This window comes from Apis mellifera, linkage group LG13 (assembly GCF_003254395.2).
Source record: "Apis mellifera strain DH4 linkage group LG13, Amel_HAv3.1, whole genome shotgun sequence".
Taxonomy (NCBI): Eukaryota; Metazoa; Arthropoda; class Insecta; order Hymenoptera; family Apidae; genus Apis; species Apis mellifera.
In genome coordinates, this window is record NC_037650.1 from 10658545 (window position 1) to 10677651 (window position 19107).

At 31.0% G+C, this 19107-nt stretch overlaps 1 protein-coding gene and 1 long non-coding RNA gene across 3 annotated transcripts; one reads left to right on the forward strand and one right to left on the reverse strand.

The window, feature by feature from the left end:
- Positions 1–474: 474 nt before the first annotated feature.
- LOC724645 lies at positions 475–17869 on the reverse strand. Of its 2 annotated transcripts, none has more exons than XM_016915949.2 (6): positions 17288–17869; positions 16260–16409; positions 7701–7822; positions 4386–4488; positions 3003–3580; positions 475–885 (listed from the first exon to the last, which is right to left on the reverse strand). In XM_016915949.2, the coding sequence occupies exons 1-6, from the start codon at positions 17520–17522 to the stop codon at positions 667–669; spliced, it is 1407 nt and encodes a 468-aa protein (XP_016771438.1). In that variant the 5' UTR covers positions 17523–17869; the 3' UTR covers positions 475–666. The 2 variants fall into 2 exon arrangements, with proteins under 2 accessions (XP_016771438.1, XP_006565068.1); XM_006565005.3 differs by having other exon boundaries at positions 7662–7822; positions 17288–17863.
- Positions 16421–17281, forward strand: LOC107965455. Its single transcript, XR_001705442.2, has 3 exons — positions 16421–16485; positions 16631–16934; positions 17080–17281. It is a non-coding gene; the product is annotated as an uncharacterized LOC107965455 (long non-coding RNA).
- Positions 17870–19107: the final 1238 nt, after the last annotated feature.

The following is a 19107-nucleotide window of genomic DNA, read 5'->3' on the forward strand; positions in this document are numbered from 1 at the left end:
TGTAAGATCAAAATAAGTTGATGGCTGATGGTGAATGTTCAATGAAGAATTTTTTAATGTTCTCGATATTCGTTCAAAAACAATTTTAATTTTTGCTGTTTTTAATCTTTTTTTTCTTTAATACATACAATTAATATTTACAATGAATTGAGAAAAAATATACGTAGTTAGAATTTTGTTAATTACATTTTTGTCTTTACGACTGAAAAAGACTGTATTTTTTAATATTTTGTTTTTTCAGAATTTTGATATTTTTAAAGAGATGTGAAAATTTTGATTGTATTTAAAAAAAAAATCGACTTCTAAACGCGAACAAAAACAAATAAATATTTCACTGTTATATATTATATTTTCTCTTAACAAATAATATATTGATCTTACGTTTCGTTTAATTTCATCATTAATTATTCATCGAAGTGTACATAATGAATCAAAAATAATTAATCATTTCATATATTTATTTCTACATCTAAATTCATCTCAATAAACAATAAACAGTCTATAAATCTTTATATATTTCAAAATTACTATAATAATTTATATCATTTCCGAGCGTAACAAACGCATAAAATGTATCGTCCTCCTCGCGATTGATCTTTGGATAATTGGTGAAACGCGAAACGTTTTATCCACGCATTTATTTATCACACTTGGAAGGGCATACCTTCAAGCCATGCAAGATAATTGCTCGTACACGAGGCACATTCCAATATTGTCCTCGAGCGTGGTCCCGGTATCCTCTCCAGGGCCAAAGGCCACCCTGATGCGAAAGGGCGTTGCCCAAGTCTCCACGCGGCAGTTGCCTTCTTCGTCCACCTGGTTTCGATCGCACAGTGAATTGCCGCAGTGTTCAAGGTTGCAAATACCCGCCTCGTTGTTGCCAGGCTGCAAACACAAGTTTGGAAATTTCGTTTGGGAACACCAACGTCATCGTGTTACACGTAACGAACATTTGCTTCGTTGAAGGAGACAAGGTTAGTTGATCCTATGATTTTGATATTAAATTTTATCGTATTCGATTAATACTTTCTTTTCCTTTTCCTTTATTTTTTTATATTGTAAAATTTTCTAGTAAATATTACGTTTAAAATTACGTATTATATAAAGTACGAAATATATAAATATATAGAGTGATAAATTTTGAAAGTTGATCAATAATTTTCAATCATTTCATAGCGAATCATTTTTTATAACTATTTTTTTACACGTATATTTTTTGAAAACCTTTCAATTTTTCACAATCTAGTATCGTGTGTACTTTGAAAAATGAAAGTAATTAAGAAAATGGTTTTCTCTACTTTTTTTTTTGTTCCATGTGGTGAAAATTTAATTTAATCAAATTTTTAATGCAAATGACAAATGATAGAAAATAAATTACAATAAATTGTTTAAATAATTTTTGATTTAGAAAATTTTTATCTTTTAAATTTATTTATGTAATTATTGATACAGAGAGGAGAGAAAATATGATTTTGAGGTATATATTTCTGTAAATAGTTATCATGTCAAATTATTACGTTTCAAATAGAAAAATCAAATGAAATAAAATCTAGAAGAAGATCAAAGAATATAAATAAAACAAGTAACATATTTTACACAAATACATGGAAGAATATTAACTGATATGGAGATACATAGAGATCCTTGAAGCAAATATCATATTTCATCTGTTCGAATCGAAAAACAGAAGATAAAACTTGTAACAAAAAAACATTTTTATACTTGTAAAAAATTGTTGAAAGAACAAATTTTAAACAAATACAAACAATAATAAATTATATGTTTGCGTACATTAATTTATAAATAAATTAAATTTAAATAAGTGCGTGCAATTGTTTTTAAAAATGAAACACAGAATAACAAAGGAAAATAAAATTAGAATTATTCAAAGAAAAACTGAAAAATAATTTTAATATAAATAAAATGTTTTAAATAAGTTCCTTTTTTAAAAAAAATAATGAAAAGTAATAATGTATTTAAAAAATAAAAAATTCTTCAGAATTTCCAAACACAAAAAATCTATCTTTTTTTTTTATTTATTTACTAAGAAAATAAAATATGAAAAACCGAAGGATTCGTAAGAAAAGAAAAACTGTAAGGAATGTGTTAAATTTTTCAACTTCAAACATTTTTTATCGAAAGATTCGATTAAGATAACTGATCCATAGCTTGCGGCTAAAATAAATTTTTCTCTGGAGTATTTCATAGTGTTCACCGTTACATGAAAACTATTTACCGCTGCAAGAAGAACTGAGCAGGAGATTACAAAAATGCACTACCTCGTTTAGTTCGTTTCACAAGGCAATTGCATATGATTTGAGTTTATAATAGAGTTTTACTATCTAATAATCTAGGAAAGAAGTTATTTCTTCTAAAAATTATAAATTCTTACAAAATAAAGAAAATTATTATAAACGACAGAACATTACTTTTTTTTAAATATAAACAAAATAATTTTGTTTTAAAAGACGAATTTTAAAATTTGATACTTTCCTTTGATAATTTTAATATAAGTGCATCTTTTCCCAATATTTATCCATAATTTTTTTCTACAAATATTACAAAAATAAACATTATCTTACAAATATTGAACAATTATACCCGTGTTCTAAATTCAATTCAAACAACAATCAAACCATATTGAAAATTAAACAATTTACATGAATCATATCGAAAAGCAAACAATTTACACGATAAAACAAGCCACTTATCAAATTCCATTTCAAACCAACATTACGATGGTAATTAAATTATTTGATTACGTAATCAATGAAATCCAAAACTCGATTCTAATTAATATCATATACGATTCATCATGCAATCTAAAGAAAACAACAAAGAGCCATAATAAAGTTGGTAACATTATAATTGATAGCTTTTATCCATCACAAGAGCCACTCCTCGTGAGCGCTCTCGAACCTGGCTAGAGCCAACTTCTCCTATCAACCCGACCCCTCTCTTTCTCCCGGCATCCCTGTTCCCAAACAAAGTGAAAACATTACCGTGATAAATTCCTCGAAGTCACAGGGTATGAGCACCCTGTCACGGCATCGTTCTTGCCCATAAACCGTGCTCCCCCCCGACGAATCAGCTTCTTGCTCCATTGGATTGCTCGTGTTCATGGAGGTGAGAAAATCGTCCATGGAGTTCGATCCAGATCCCTCGTTATCGGTGACGTTCATAGACCCTGTGTCGGTGCTGTTCTTCTCGGTGAAATTCGTTCCGTGACTCGACTCGGCGAGAGACGCGTTCGCATTCGTGCGATTCGTCGATTGCATCCTCGATGGGCCTATTCTGAACGAATCCGGTGAGCAGGGCGAATAAGAGATTCCGCACATTCCTCTTTCTTGACGAATACAGAGTAAGTAATCCTGATTGGCCAGAAATCTTCCGTTCGAGAGAAAGTTTAGGGATTTTAAGGTGCCGTTGTTGCCTTCGAAGTACTGGAGGCAGCCGGTAGGGGCGCGCTGCTCGAAGTCCAATTGGACGATTCTCATTTCCCACATTCTGGATTGGAGGCCGGCGGGCAATCGGAACTGCAGCGTCAACGGTTGATCATCCTCGTCCATGTCGATGTATACTAGGAAGGGAGAGAAAGAAAAAAAAAGAGAGAAAAACAAAGAGGGTCTAAACAGTTGACTCGACGCGGAAGAGGGAACTTGTATCGAAGAAGATCGATCGTTCCCTTGACTAAGCCTGAGATGGTACTCTCGAACAATGGAGTCTTGGGAAGTATCGTTTTCTAACACGCGTATTCGTTCTTTTTGGTGAGGGGGAGAGGATAAAGCGAGAGATTGATTGTTCCCTGTCGTTCGTTGGAAACGCGATATTAGTGAGATTTTAATCGTAAGCGATGGATTAATGAGAATTCCTCGCGAACATTTATCAATGCGAGTTTGATTTATTAGTTTCGAGGGGAATCGTTTGATAAATAAGGATCATGGAAAATGTACAGTGCTCTGTAAAATAATTTAAGATCGAATTAAATTTTGTTCTTCGATTTTCATTCCCTTTTTTTTTCTTTCTTTTGTAAAAAAAAAAGTATCTGTATTTTTTCCAGGATACTAAAAGAGAAAAATCAAGATCCTCCCAAGAGATACAATTAAGAGCAGAAATTATTGATTTTAAAGATTCGATCGTTCTGATATAAATGACACGAAAAATAATTATTCTAAGATCTAATATTTTAGATAATTTTTTTGAAATTTAATAGGTCAATAATTTCGTCTTATTGTTAATTACTATCAACTATATTAAAGTATTAAAATATATTATATAGTGATACTTATATCGAATCGAATTTTTTGTATAATAGTTTACAATAAAATATTGATAAATTAAGTGAAAATATTGAAAAATCGTGGTATGAAAGAATTCTTACTTACGATGCTGGCCACTGTTCCATCCACACATGTGAAATATGCTTCTGCCATTTCTAATTTCCATAATATCTTCGTCACATACGCCAGTCCTTGAATTGGGTTGACCCTAAGACGATCGATAAGTTTCTTGAATGAACAGTCGATAAGTGCAATTGATTTTTATCGGTTGAACGCAATATCCTAACCTATATTATTTTATTTCGAGTAAGTAAATAATTATCAAATAATTTCATTCTCTTTATTTATTCGTTTATCTCTTCTAAAGACAAAGGAAGACAATTGAAGTATTTTTAATTACTTTAATTGACACGCTGTAATTTATTTAATTTATTATATAAAATTGAGTCGTAATTTTATCAAATAATATTATTTTTCTGTCTCTGAAATGTTTCACAGAAATTAAGATCGATTTTGAAATTTTAAATTGAAAGCTTTGATGTATTTTGTAGCACTGGTTTAAATAAATAATTATCGATAACAAATTAGTATTTTAAGCTGTTTGGGCAGTAAACATAGATTATTTAATTAATTTAGAAATAGTTGTATTTTATTTCTAACACAAAATATTATTAATTTATTTATGTGTTTTATTATCAATTATCAAAAGTTATTAAATTCAATTTGCACAAATGCGATGATTAAATATGTGAAGGATAAGGCGATGATTCTTAAAAGAATATATTTGTAATCTTGAAATTAATATTTTTTATTTTTTTTAACAAAGTAAATTTTTAAAATTGCTACAAAAAAACGAAACATTTTTTTTCTTTTAATATGCTTCTTTTTCTTTTCGTAAATTTTTTTAAACTTGCAATATTGAAATTTTAAAATAATCTAGAAATTCTTCTTTTCAATAAACTTGTTAAAATTATTCCAAAACGTTAGAAGATTTTTTTTTCTTCTCGATAAACTTTCATACATAAACTTCGATAAACTTGTTAAAATGGCTGCAAAACTTGAACATAACTTTTAAAACTCCACTACTATTATTTTTTTTTTTTTTCGACCAACTTTTATTTGAAGCCTTCGCCATGATAAACTCGTTAAAATGATTATAGAAAAGTTTCCAAAATTCTCGTCAATTATATCAATAAAATTATTCCAATATCTTCTTTTTTTTCTTTATATAATTTTCCATGATTTTCTTTTCCTAAATTTCAACAAACTTGGAAAAAAAAAATTAATAAAACTCGTAATGTCAAAATTCTTGATAATCCTGTCAATAATATTAACTCGATCTTAAAAGTTGTTGTTGTTGTTCTTTTCGATAAATTTTACTTGGAGAAGCGTTGTGTGAATAATAAATGCGTAAAAAGTTAGAAGGGAGATCTAGTTGCTGTCTTGTTAACGACAAAACATGCCTGACGATCCATTTTCCATTAGATCCTTCGTACCTCGCATTTCATTCCTTTTTCACTGTTCGACCGTATGAGTTTTTAATCGAATTCCGCAACACGCTTTCGCAACACGTATATACATTCTGACAACGTTTTTAAATCAGAAAATTCTGGAGGAAAGCGAAATTCGGTTGCAATTTCATTTTAAATTTTTAATACCATTATTCCATATATACTTTTTGATTACATAAATTACTATTTTCCGGGAACCAATGATTTTTAAATATACACGCGTGTAATGAAATGCAAAATTTTTATCGATACACGTAAGTATTTCAAAATGTTTTAAAAATTATACTTCTTTCTCCTCCCACGAATAAAATTAAACTTGAAAAATAACGATTCTTTTGTATCTCGCATGTGATCTTGTTTAATGGGTCACTCAGTTGAACGAACAAAGTAAAATCCAATACGAAACTGGTTTGGTTTATTTATATTAATACTCAAAAACGTTTTGTCACAAAAATTGTTATATTGTTATTTCTAAAACAATTATTCACGTATTATTATATATACAAGTATTAAACAATGATTTAATTTCATATATATATTTTGCAAATATTATTAAAGAATTTGTAAATATGAAATATTCATTAAGCTTACTTTCCTTACAAGTAATATTGGGAATTTTAAGTAATTTTAAATGTACAAAAAAATTGTCATTCCCAAAAGAATATGTAAAGAATCAATAACAGATTGAAAATAAAAATCGACAAATTATCCAACCCATAATTAAAAATATAAATTTCAAAAAAATAAAGATTTCATTAAAATTTCATTGCTTCCAACGGTTATTATACGACAGACCTGTACGTACAGAAAATGCAATCCTCTGACACTGGTTGAAAATAAAGTATAGTAATTCGCGATTCCTGTGCTATGCCTGGTGCACAGTGAAGGGATGTCATTAACCCTCGGATGCGCAGTGAAACTTCTACGTATACCCCATCGCGTACAATTATATTCTTTGCAATCTTAATTTTTAATCACCCGCATTTCCCGTGAAAGCTTCCACTGAAATAACGTGCCCATTATCTAAATTGTAAAGCTAAATTATAAAACAATATCAATCCTTCTCGATTCTTCGCATTTTTACCACCATTTTTGTTTTTCCTTCACGTTATATATAAATTTTTCTGCATAAAACTTGACGTATTTCTCCAAGGAAAAAAGAGAAGAAAGAAAGAAAGAGGATCAATTCTTCCAAAAATTCGATCGAAACAAGAATACGTTCATTTCATGAATCAGGCAAACACAACTGTTATCGTCATAACGATTCCACGATTCCAACAAACAAACCATAAAAAACGATATATACGACTCGCCCTTAAATAACCCAAGACCCTGAAAAATTCATCCCCTCTCTCCCTCTCTCTCTCTCTCTCTCTTTTCCAAGGTTGTCCAGTTAATTTAAAACGTGGTAATCTTGCTCGTCAACGTGGCTGAATTTTACGAGGATGGTCGAAATTCCCTGGAGGCGGTCGTATAAATGTCAACCGGGGGAGGACGCCGAAACAACGAAACGTATATATTCGGGTTGCTGAACCCTTGCTTGCGTTCTCAATTAGGGGTCAACAGTTCCACGCGCGAGTACGTGTGTACCGTGTGTGGAAACCGTGCCGAGTGTCCTGTACAACCGATAATTTCGCTTCTCACGTGAACCGACAACGGTGACCAAGGACGTCACAGAGGTCTAAAGAGGCGAGGTAAAACGTGTATGGTATAAAATGGTAGGGAAAACGTGTGTATGTGTGTATGTATATGTGTGTGTGTGTGAAATCACGAATGCGTAGTATCGCGAGGAGGGAGAGGAGGGGAGGAGGGGAGGGGGTGGTTAATATGCCGTTAGTGGAGCAAAGAATGACAGAGTTGCGTGGCTTACTATGTTGAAGTGGACGAAATCGATCCTTAGCTGGCTGACCTGCCTATCGATCTTCCGCACGACCACTGAACAGTTCATGGGCCAGTCAATGAGGTTGGGGAAACCAGGGCTGATCACGTAGGTCAGATTATTCTGCACCTCTTGCTCGCAACTTGCCGTGACTTGTGATGGAAAGAAAGAAAGAAAAATTATTACAGGTCGTCCTCTAATAGTTTCTTTGTTCGAATATTTAATTATCCTTTAAATTATTCTTTTGCAAATTCTTTCAAAATTAAAACAGGTTATAATATCTGGTTTTTTTAAGCAAATTCGTATTCTTTTAAATATAATTCTTTTCTCTTTTTTTTTCTCCTATTTATATCATTGTACAAACTTGCATTTAAAAAATATCATATTAAAGCTTCTAGGATTAGATAAAAAATTGCACTTGTCATGTCAACTCATTCTGTCTTCTTAAAAATTCTTTCAAAATTAAAAGGTTATAATATCTGGTTTTTTAAGCAAATTCGTATTCTTTTAAATATAATTCTTTTCTCTTTTTTTTTCTCCTATTTATATCATTGTACAAACTTGCATTTAAAAAATATCATATTAAAGCTTCTAGGATTAGATAAAAAATTGCACCTCTCATGTCAACCATTCTGTCTTCTTAAAAATTCTTTCAAAATTAAAAGGTTATAATATCTGGTTTTTTAAGCAAATTCGTATTCTTTTAAATATAATTCTTTTCTCTTTTTTTTTCTCCTATTTATATCATTGTACAAACTTGCATTTAAAAAAATATCATATTAAAGCTTCTAGGATTAGATAAAAAAATTGCACTTGTTATGTCAACCATTCTGTCTTCTTAAAAATTCTTTCAAAATTAAAAGGTTATAATATCTTTTTTAAGCAAATTCGTATTCTTTTAAATATAATTCTTTTCTCTTTTTTTTTCTCCTATTTATATCATTGTACAAACTTGCATTTAAAAAATATCATATTAAAGCTTCTAGGATTAGATAAAAAATTGCACCTGTCATGTCAACCCATTCTGTCTTCTTATATACTCGCAGAGTTTCATACGAAACAAAATCAATGTTAGTTTCAATAGCGTTTAACTGTTTAGTCCAAGGATATGATATGTACATTGGAAAATTGTGAAACAATTACTCGAGATGAAGATGTTCTTTCTTTTCCTTGAAAAAGAACCGTGAGAAATCACGGGAGCATTCAATAATGAGCTAATAGAGGGGGAGGGAGAAGAAAGGACAATTACTGGAAGATAAATGAACGTGGAGTTGGGGAAAGAGAGCGATTCCAAGGGTGGAATCGGTAGAAACGATGGATGTGCAACGATGGCCATTCGTATGCGGAGAATGTAGAAAAAGTAGAAGTGAACGTTGTATGTATTTGTTCTACGAGGCGAATATCGACTCGAAAATATTGATCTGATTCCCTGAACGCTGCTGCTCAAACGCTAGGGAACGACGAATTCAAGTACATTCGCTTTTGTTTTCCAATACGATCTACCGATAACGATTCTTTCGTTCTATCCTTCTATCCCTCTCCTTCTCCCGCCATTTTCGGATTGGTCGCGTCGAAATCGAATTCCTCGACCGTTTAATTGGCGGCAATTTAAGAGATAATGATGGTGGAAAAATGGTAATCGTATCGTATCTATGGAAAATTTCTTTTCGAGAGATAAGATTAATATTTGCATATAAAGGGTGCCCTAAAATTAATGCAAGATTTGAATTTGCCGCCATTTTTGCATTAAGTTGGCAACCATGAAAAAAGAACAGTTTGATAGCTGAGAGTTTAAGGTTAGTAAAAATGGAACGTTATATATGTTACAACAACGTGTCTTCATTATTGAATAATATTTTAAAAATAATATTTTAAAAACTCTCTTTTATATTTAATTAAAAATTATTATATTTAATAAAAAATAAAATCTTGCGTTAATTTTGGGACACCCTTTATATATGAAATTGCTATCTCGTTTGAAAATTTTGTGTACATATTACTTCGCCTTATCAACGATTTATTCACCTTAAACTGTCTCAAACACAAAGATAAATAAATTAAGTCGAATTTTCTATTTACTCTCCTAGTACTTTTCTTCCTTTGTATTAATTATTTTTAAACACTCTTGATTCTTCTTTTTTTGATTTTTTTATATTAAATTTTATACTATCTTTCCCTATCTTGAATAAAATTCTTCCTTGTATTGCGAGGATGTAAAAATTCCATCAACTTACACGCGGGTTATTCATATATATTTATTCATACGTGCGTGTATATATTATACGTTGGAATTGGTAAGAAGAAGAGAGAAAAAAGAAAAACGTCAAAGAAGAAACGTATTTCAACTTTCTTCCCTTCTTTTAAATCTCTTTTTATCGGGTTATTGCTGATATATTTTTACGCTGTTCCGTCCGCGATAACGGGAAAAAGAAGTTGAGAAAGAAGTCGTACACCTACGAGCGAGGGAAACTGTGACAACGGTACACGATGAATTATAATGCGATAATACCTGTTTACTCGAGAAACGAGGCATAGATTAATAGGCAAGGAACGTTGCTCGAGACGAAATAAATTTCTCTAATTTTGGAAAATTTAGATAGTATTTAGATACGAATTTTTTTTCTTTTTTTTTTTCAAATTCAATTTGCCCTCACACACGTTGATGATATTTAATTACACGATGAGGAAGTGAGAAATATTATAAGTATAATTAAGTATTTAAATTTATTAATGCGCTAATAACATAACCATATATTTTATATTTCGTGACATAGAAATTTAAACATTTAATTAAACGCGTATTCGAAACGATGAATTTAATAAAATTCATATATATTTATGTATAAATAATTTATCATTATTCTCCGTATCGAGTTTGCAAATTAAATTTACCGTTTATGTACGAAAGCGTTAATCGCGTTTATTGCAAGAATTTTTATGAAATAGACGATTTTAAAATTAACAAATGCGTTCATATAACATCATCTGCATCTTCAAACGTGTTATTCGAAATAAATTGATATAATAGAAAATTATTACAAAAGCAATAAATAGCTAAGAAAACGTTTCGTGGTCAAAATTTTATTAAAATAAATCAACCTTTAGAAAATTTGACTGCTATTCAAATTTATTACATCAGATAGTAAAAACGAATGATTTAAATTTAATATAAATTTAATATAAATTTTCCTCCCTAAATTAAATCTTTTTTTTAATTTTTCGGTGTAAAAAATATTATATTTTTTTCATGTAGATTAAAAATAATAAAAATACTACAAAGAAGGAAAAACGATTCTTTAAATAAAAAAAAATTCAACGATATACATCACAAGCAAAATAAAACTCAATTAATACCGATTTCTCCGCATATAATTTGTATAAATCGGTGTCAATTTTCATTCTCACAAGTTCTCAAATTTAAAATTCAATTACATTCAAGTTTTAAATGAAAGAAACTTTACAAACGACGTTAACAAAAAAATGAAGGCAAATCGTTCGGGAATAAATATTTCTAAAAAAAAAAAGAAAAAAAAAGCGAGCATAATTATCATAAAATTATCAAGAATAATAGATATCTTCGTAATTACCATTTAACCCGCATAATCAAAGGGAAATTCATCAGTAGAGGGACGAAACTTTGCTTTCACATCGGCTTATTATATACATGGTTAAATATCATTCGTGGAAAGTTCTCGAAAACTTTCTGCGAAAATATTTTTACGGAGGATTTATTAATCGCAATGTGACGGTCTCGTAAGCAGCCCCAAGCCCTGATAACGAGTTCTTATTCACCCATTCAGCGGTCGTTTTAGAGTGACGGTGGTTCTATTCAACTGGCTTCAACCCCGAGGAAACGGTTAACAGTTGTGCGCAGATATTTTTCGCTTCCCTTCGCTTGGAAAACAAGCGGGTAGACAACTTTAAAAAATTTACAGAGCGGTGTCTCTGCGGGGAACGATGTCTCGTTACGCCCTTAAGACCTGACCTTTTCACTACGTGCATCTTTTTATCTCATTTTTTCCTCCTGTTTTTTTTCTCTCTCTCTCTCCTCCTTCCTCCTCTCCTCTCTTACCTTTCTTATTCAACTCGCCTTTTTGTCGAGAGGAGGATAATAAAATTATTACGAGCAATAAAATTGGAAAGACGAATCCGTCCATGAGAAAAATTATAAATAATCCGTGTTGAAAGAAAGGTTTTCTTAAGGCGATTATATAAGCCGTTATTGTTATTCTCTGCGATCTTTCGCGCATGATGCGTGCAAATCGGAAACAATGTGGCCGGGAATCAATGCCGCGGCATTTGGAAACTGTTCGAAAGTACAGTTCCCGCGCAATGTATATTCCATATGCATAACAGTATATGGAACAGTTAGTCCGATGTTGGTTGTTATGGTGTTGGTGACCGAACTGGTTGAAAAGCGACGCAATCCACGCCACAAGCTGTTTCCTCCGACCACTGATGTTGAATAATTTCTCTCCGATCGATCCACGAAAGATTAGGAAACGCGATGAAAAGCGATAGAACGAGTGATTATCTTTCTTTTTTTTCGTCGAGTCGTTAATGAACGATATTCAACCACGATTTCGTGATTCGAGATATATTTGAATTGTTCCAATTTTTCTTGCGGTTATAACCTGTACGAGTATAACCTCTAAAAAGAAAGTTTTCCACGTAAAGTTTGTTTACGTAAAATTTTAATCTATCTAGTAATTTCGTAATCGATCACGATATTTAATTGCGTTGCAGAGAAGAGGATAATTAAATTTTATCTCGATTGAAAGATATTCGATCTATTTATGGAAATTTTTCTTGACGATGTAATTATACGTGTCGTTTTGTAAGTGCAACGTATGATTAAATTTGTGATAAATATAATTACAAATATATTAATATTTATTCCTCCATTACAGAGACGTATAAAATATACAAAATTCGATGAATATTTGGAATATATTAAAAACTTATGAATATTTATACGAGGTTAAGAAAGTTCGGGGATCGGAATGTTATTTTAGAGAACTGTTCCGACTTGATTTCGGTATTTCCATAATACTCCCTGTTTCCATAATACCTTCCTTCGAGTAATACCTATTAGAATATTACGTTAAAGAACGTCTATAAACTATTATTATAGCAATATTATTGATGCAGCGAGAGAGTTAAAAATGATACGAAAGGATTAACCTATTTCGGATATTAATCAAGAATTTAATAACACTTAATAATTTTATAATGAAAGAAATCAAAGAAAGATTGTTCGAAAATAAACCAGACATTATTGAATATCTGAACGATATCGAAAATCTTCGAAAATATTCGAATTTTCACCAAAATTTCCTAGCAGAACTCGATTTAAAATCGATATACCTTAAATTACACTAAGATTTACACTAATATCACTCATAAACAATTGATATTCGTGAAAGGTATATTAATGTAGATGATTTATTTTGCAAAGTTATTATACGTTTCTTACCAGAGACGAAGATAGTCAATTCCATATAATCGAACGTAAAATACTTTACTTTCCAATTTTCCTTCAATTTCAGAAAAATTTCCAAGGAACAAGGCGTTCAGAAATACTTTAATGTATCAACGTACAAAGAATATATGTACAGGATGTGGTGTGAGATATCTAAAGAGTTTTTCGCGTCCGACACAGTATCCTCACCGATGTACATGATCCCGAGGAGAAAAGTCTACAACGGTTATCAAGTTAACCTAAAAATAAGCACGTACACACAATAAAAGGACGCTTGTTCTACGAATTTGCTCACGTATCATATTTCGTTTGGAAAACGAGAAGAATGCTATACACAATTTGATACGATGAGAAATCAATCTAAATTTGATCGAAATGACACCATATCAAATGACTCTATAATTTTTTTCAAACTAACAAATAATTTATCGTAGGGTAGAAAGATTAATTGTTATTAACAAGAAAAATAAAGAACATTATCCGAATTCCAATCACGTCCATGTCCTTCCTAATTTATTTATCAATCACTGTTTCGAAAATATCGATATAATTTAAATTATTAATCTATAAAAATCTGATCTTTTTTCACGAAAGAAGTTAAAACTCGCTAGATCACTTTCCGAGAGAGCATTCCTCGAACGTGAATCACTTGTTGATAGCTGGCAATCTCTAGTGAGAGAGGTAAGAGAAAAAGGAGAAAGAAGGCAGGAATGCGATGCTGTTCTCGTAGCAGGATCTTAACGGGCAATCACGGCAGCCTTCAGACGCGATCCCGAAAGAAGAAATTGGCGGAAAGGTCGACGAAACACGGAGATCTGGGACATACGAACGAGACGGGAGCCAATTAAATAACTGTATAACTTGTGCCGTACGTTTTACCCTGGCACGCGAGCTTGTATCGTGTTATTCCTTCTCCTGTTCCTTCTGTTTCTCACGCTCTTTCTCTCTCTCTCCCTCTCTCACTTTTCGTTTCTTTTTTCTCTCCACGGCCAACAGAGGCGCGCATGTTCTTCGAGATTCGTTCCTTGCGCCATCCGTTGATACCGTTAACTATCGAGTTTAGTAATAAATTTGTTTGCATTCCTTTGTAAAGAGTAATTTAAATATATTATTGTACACGATTTATAATTTATCTTATACTTATCATTTTCAATCTGTTATATATTTACTCGGAGACCTCGTATCGTATCGATCTCCATCTTGTTTCATTTCAACTCAAATTTAAATTATTTATAACTTAATAAATAAGTCACCAGGATTAGTTTAACGCTATTCCCAAGAATATATTGAAAAGATATATTTTGTACATATGGGTGTATTATTTTATTTATCTCTATTATTTATCTTATAAGTAATAATAATTACAACAATGTGAAATTTAATTTTAACGTATATTTTTTTAACATATCAGTATCGAATACTTTTGCGCATAAGTGTACGTGTAAAAAACCCGACTAAACTGAAGAATGGCACGTTTCAAGAGGTCATTTGTTCCCTTCGAACGAGGGAATCTGGGGATCACTGACGGCAAATCTGTTGACGCCAGTGTAATTAATTGGATCCAAAGTCGCGTTAATCGTGTAATTTGTAATGGACGAGGGGAGGGGATATTTAATCCTCCTCGTTATGACGTGTGATTTAAGAGTTACATTATCGGTGGAAAGTTTTAGGATCTATCTATTTGACGAATTTGAAGAATAACACGTTTAGGAAGTTGGATTTTTTTAATGGAAAAAGTATGATTGGATATTTGGGAAGTTTCGTATGAAACTCAGAGGGAAAATGATAAAAATCTACAAATTTCACAAAACTTCAACTTTAATCTTTTTCGAAGAAAAATTTCGAATATTAAAAGATAATAATCTGGAAGAGAATTTTTGATAAAATAAATTATCGATTTTAGAGATGGTTTAATATTTGTTTCTTAATAATTTAATAACAGCATTACATTAATAACAGGTAATAATTTGTTTTTGAGAGTAATAGAATGAAAAAAATTAAATTGAAATTCAAAAGAGTCTTCGATAACAATAAAAGTCAATTTTTATTCCAAAGAAGAAAGAAGAATAAAATGTTGCTTTCAATTTTTCATTTTTCAATTCTCCATAGAGATCACCTTCAACCATCTTTTTATCACAAAATTACGGTACATTTCGTGTTTATATTATCGTGAAGAAAGTTTGAAACCAGAAAGTGGTAAAATCTTTGCGCAAGTTCAATCTACCAATATTAATAGTACTGTGCATCGCGTGGTAAAGTTTCAGACACGATATCCGCGAAATGTTCACGTGAAATGAGTGTGGTACGTGTAAGTGCTTTCATAGACTGAACAATTTACGATTGACAGAACACGATGTGGGTGGAAACGACCAAAGCAGATAAGTAGAATTTTTATTTAATTTTTGCATAAAAATAAGTTCTATGATTGCGTTACATTTATGTAGAAATATGATGTAGAATTTATTTGAAAACAAAATGTTTCAACTAAAATATAAAATCTCAAATTGATAGCATTCATAGTTAAATAAATTTTCACAAAGAAGCATTCAATTATCATAATAATAGTTGTCATTATTATACTGCACGAATAACATTGCAATCGTTGACCGTTGATTGCTAATGAATATTTTCAATTTTTCTTAAAATCTCCAATTGTAGATTTGAGAAAGAAATTTTATAATGTATTCTTGTCATAAAAAAAACAATTATTTCAAAAAAAAAAAATCGAAACTCAAGAATTCTTAAGTGTTCGTTTTCTAATTCTCACAAAAATAAATTCCTTTTAGAAAAATCTACGTAGCGTAAAAATCATGTTGTTTATAAAAGTAAAAAAAAGAAAAGAAAAGAAAAGAAAGAAAGAAGAATATAAAGCAGCAAGCACGAAAAACGAAAAGAAATTAATTGCACAGAGCAACGCGGCAGTATAAACAAATTAGCAATGGCGAGGAGTGAGTGCAAATCCTCGTAAATTTAAACGCGTTTATGCGCCGATCCTTTATTTCCCAGCTGCGAAATTTCCACCGCAGGATATGTAATACGCGTTCGTATACCGAATGAATCGACGGTGGATAAAACAGGATATACGGACCATGGTTACGGTTACTTACATATGCAGCACACGCCGAAACCAAGTGCACATCGTCCAAGGGACTTCCCCCGTTGAATGCGACACTCATACGTGTTCATGCATACGCCCTGCCGCCGTTTGTCTTGTGATAGGCACTCCTCTTGCACCGGGGTGGGGAAGAAGTCGAGAACTACATACATATAAAGGGTTGCAAACGAGAAATCGAATAAAATAATAAGATGGTATGTGCAGTGATTATACCGAAGGTACTTTTTTTTGAACGTTATCTTAAAAAAAACTTTAATCTTTCAAGCAATTTTAATCTTTGCTTTTAATTCATTTCCCAAATTCTTATCTTAAATTTAATCTAATAATTTTATTTTATTATTATTACCGTAAATTCAATTTCAGATATTACGCTATGGCGGAAATTTAAAATGGGACGAGAAATATTTTTCCCCGTCGTCCATTTAAATAAATTTCATGAATATCGTAATTAAAATTACACGAATATATCCCGTTAAACATGTCGCTCGATATTCGACTAGAATTCTATTTTGTTTGGTGCAATAGACACGCGATAATGAACACGCAATTACTGAGGTAATCAATTCGTCGGTTTCTGATCTCTCCTCGATGGAAGATGATTGAATTACTCTTACTTACTGATTGCCAATTAACACTTTGTCCGGCTTGTGTCCGGCTACGAGTTTAGGTAAGTATTTTATGCATATTTGATGAAATATTTCGTGTTCTAATATATTATTTATTCATTAACGATAATTCATCATTGATCGATATCGTTCAATCCTTCCAAGATCAACCGATTCAAATCTAACGTTGTTCCGATCGTTAACCAGATTCAAAGGAAGAATCAAATTCGTCGTTTTCGAAAAAAACGAAGGCGTAACGTTTCAACGCCATCCCAAACACTTGCGTGAATCCTACATACGAGATTCGAAAAGGAATGAAAAGCCTGGGGCAAACACACGAATACGATGTTAGAACGTTTCTCGGGGAAACGGTGGACACAAAAGAAACACGAAACGGCACTCCACCAGAACTTACCCTTCGAGATTGGATTTCCGATCAAATCGAATTCGTTCGAAGGTTTCTCCACGGTCTGATTCGGCCAAAAGTTCAACCCAAGAAACGACCATTGATGCGTGCTCCGTGGGAACGCGATCAAAGTATAAATACCGAACGTCAACCACGACGGAACGCTCCACTGTGCGTGCATGGTCGGTAAAACGGTCGCGAGCGAGATAATTAGCATGAGACACCCGATCATCGTGCTCAACATTGGCAACCACGCGTTCGTGCGCGCCACTCGCGAGAAGAGGATATTTCAAAAGTGAACACACCAATGGAAGACGATGACCGACTGACTGGCCGTGTAACAGCAGTCTCGGGACAACACGTGTTAAGCCCCTTCTGCTACGGTTACCTGATTACGGTTACCGCTACCGATCGCTTTGATCGCGAACATCCTCTTACTCGCAGACTCTCATCACCTTCAGTAACCGTGATCCTGCATTAACAAGCTTGGCACCAGTATATTATACGATTTTGACAGAATAGGCTGGGATAAAAATAAGTCGAGTACGTTTGATGTACGTGAAACATCATTTTTACAAATTTTTCTTATTTTCAATCAAAAATTGATCTCAAATTGATTCTTCGAGTTAATCGAGACTTAATGTATTTCTTCTAGTAATTATAAATTCTTTCTTTAATTTAATTTTATATTTATTTTAATTATTTTTTTGCTTACGAAAATTATTTCTTGTTCGTATTTTTGTAAAAATTAGATGTGTAAAAAAATATTTCATGGATAGGAATATAATTTTTTTAAAAACAGTATATAGTAGGATAAATATAATATTGGAAAATTTATTATATATACTTCTACGAATTTTAAAATTATTGGAAAATAAATAAAGAAAATTTGTTTGTATTTTAGAAGATTAAGAACTTCAGTTTTGAAATTGAAACTCTAAAAGAATATAAAAGATTTAAATTTCACAAAGTTGTGACATAGTTTCTCAACATTCGTTTACAAAGGCAAACATTTCAAATAACTTTCCGATATTTTTGATCCACCGATATATCTCGGTTAAAATATTGGAAAACTTTATCACAGGTATCGTAGTTCGGTAAATAATAGAGTTTTAGAATACGATTTTTACATCTCTGCTAGAATTTTTATAAAAAAAAATTGAGAATATAGTGCATACATCTAATATAACAATGCAACATTTTTATAATATATTATATTATTATTATATAATTTAATTTTAGTAAAAATTCTTTAAATCTTTATATTAAGTAAAATTCATATTATATTTTTTATAATGATCTCTTAATTTGAATCGTTTTATTAATTATATTACTCGTATTATTTATTATAGAATAATATAAAAATTTTTTACGAAACAAACAATTAATTAAAATATTAAAAATATAATTATAATTAAAATGAGTAATTAATTTTTTTAATTTTTATAAAATTAGTAAAATAAGTAATGTTAAATAATGTTGAATTAAATAAATTTTTTAAAAAATTGTTTCATTAAAAACTTTAATTAATTTAAGGACTTTTTGTAAATATTTTATTGAATATTTAATTATTATATAATAAAAAAATAAAATAAAATAAATAATAGTAAAAAGAATAAAAAGGGAAAAAAATAAATTTTTTTTTTTGCATCATTTATTTAAAATATATCTATATTCAATGTCTATAAGATAGCTTGATGATTTTTATTCAAATATTTTATCCAATATGATAAAATTTAAAAATAATAAATTTTAAAAAAGATGGTAAGTCTCTAATGATGAATATGAATAAGCTAATTCATATTTATCGAGCGTTGTAAAAACAGGAA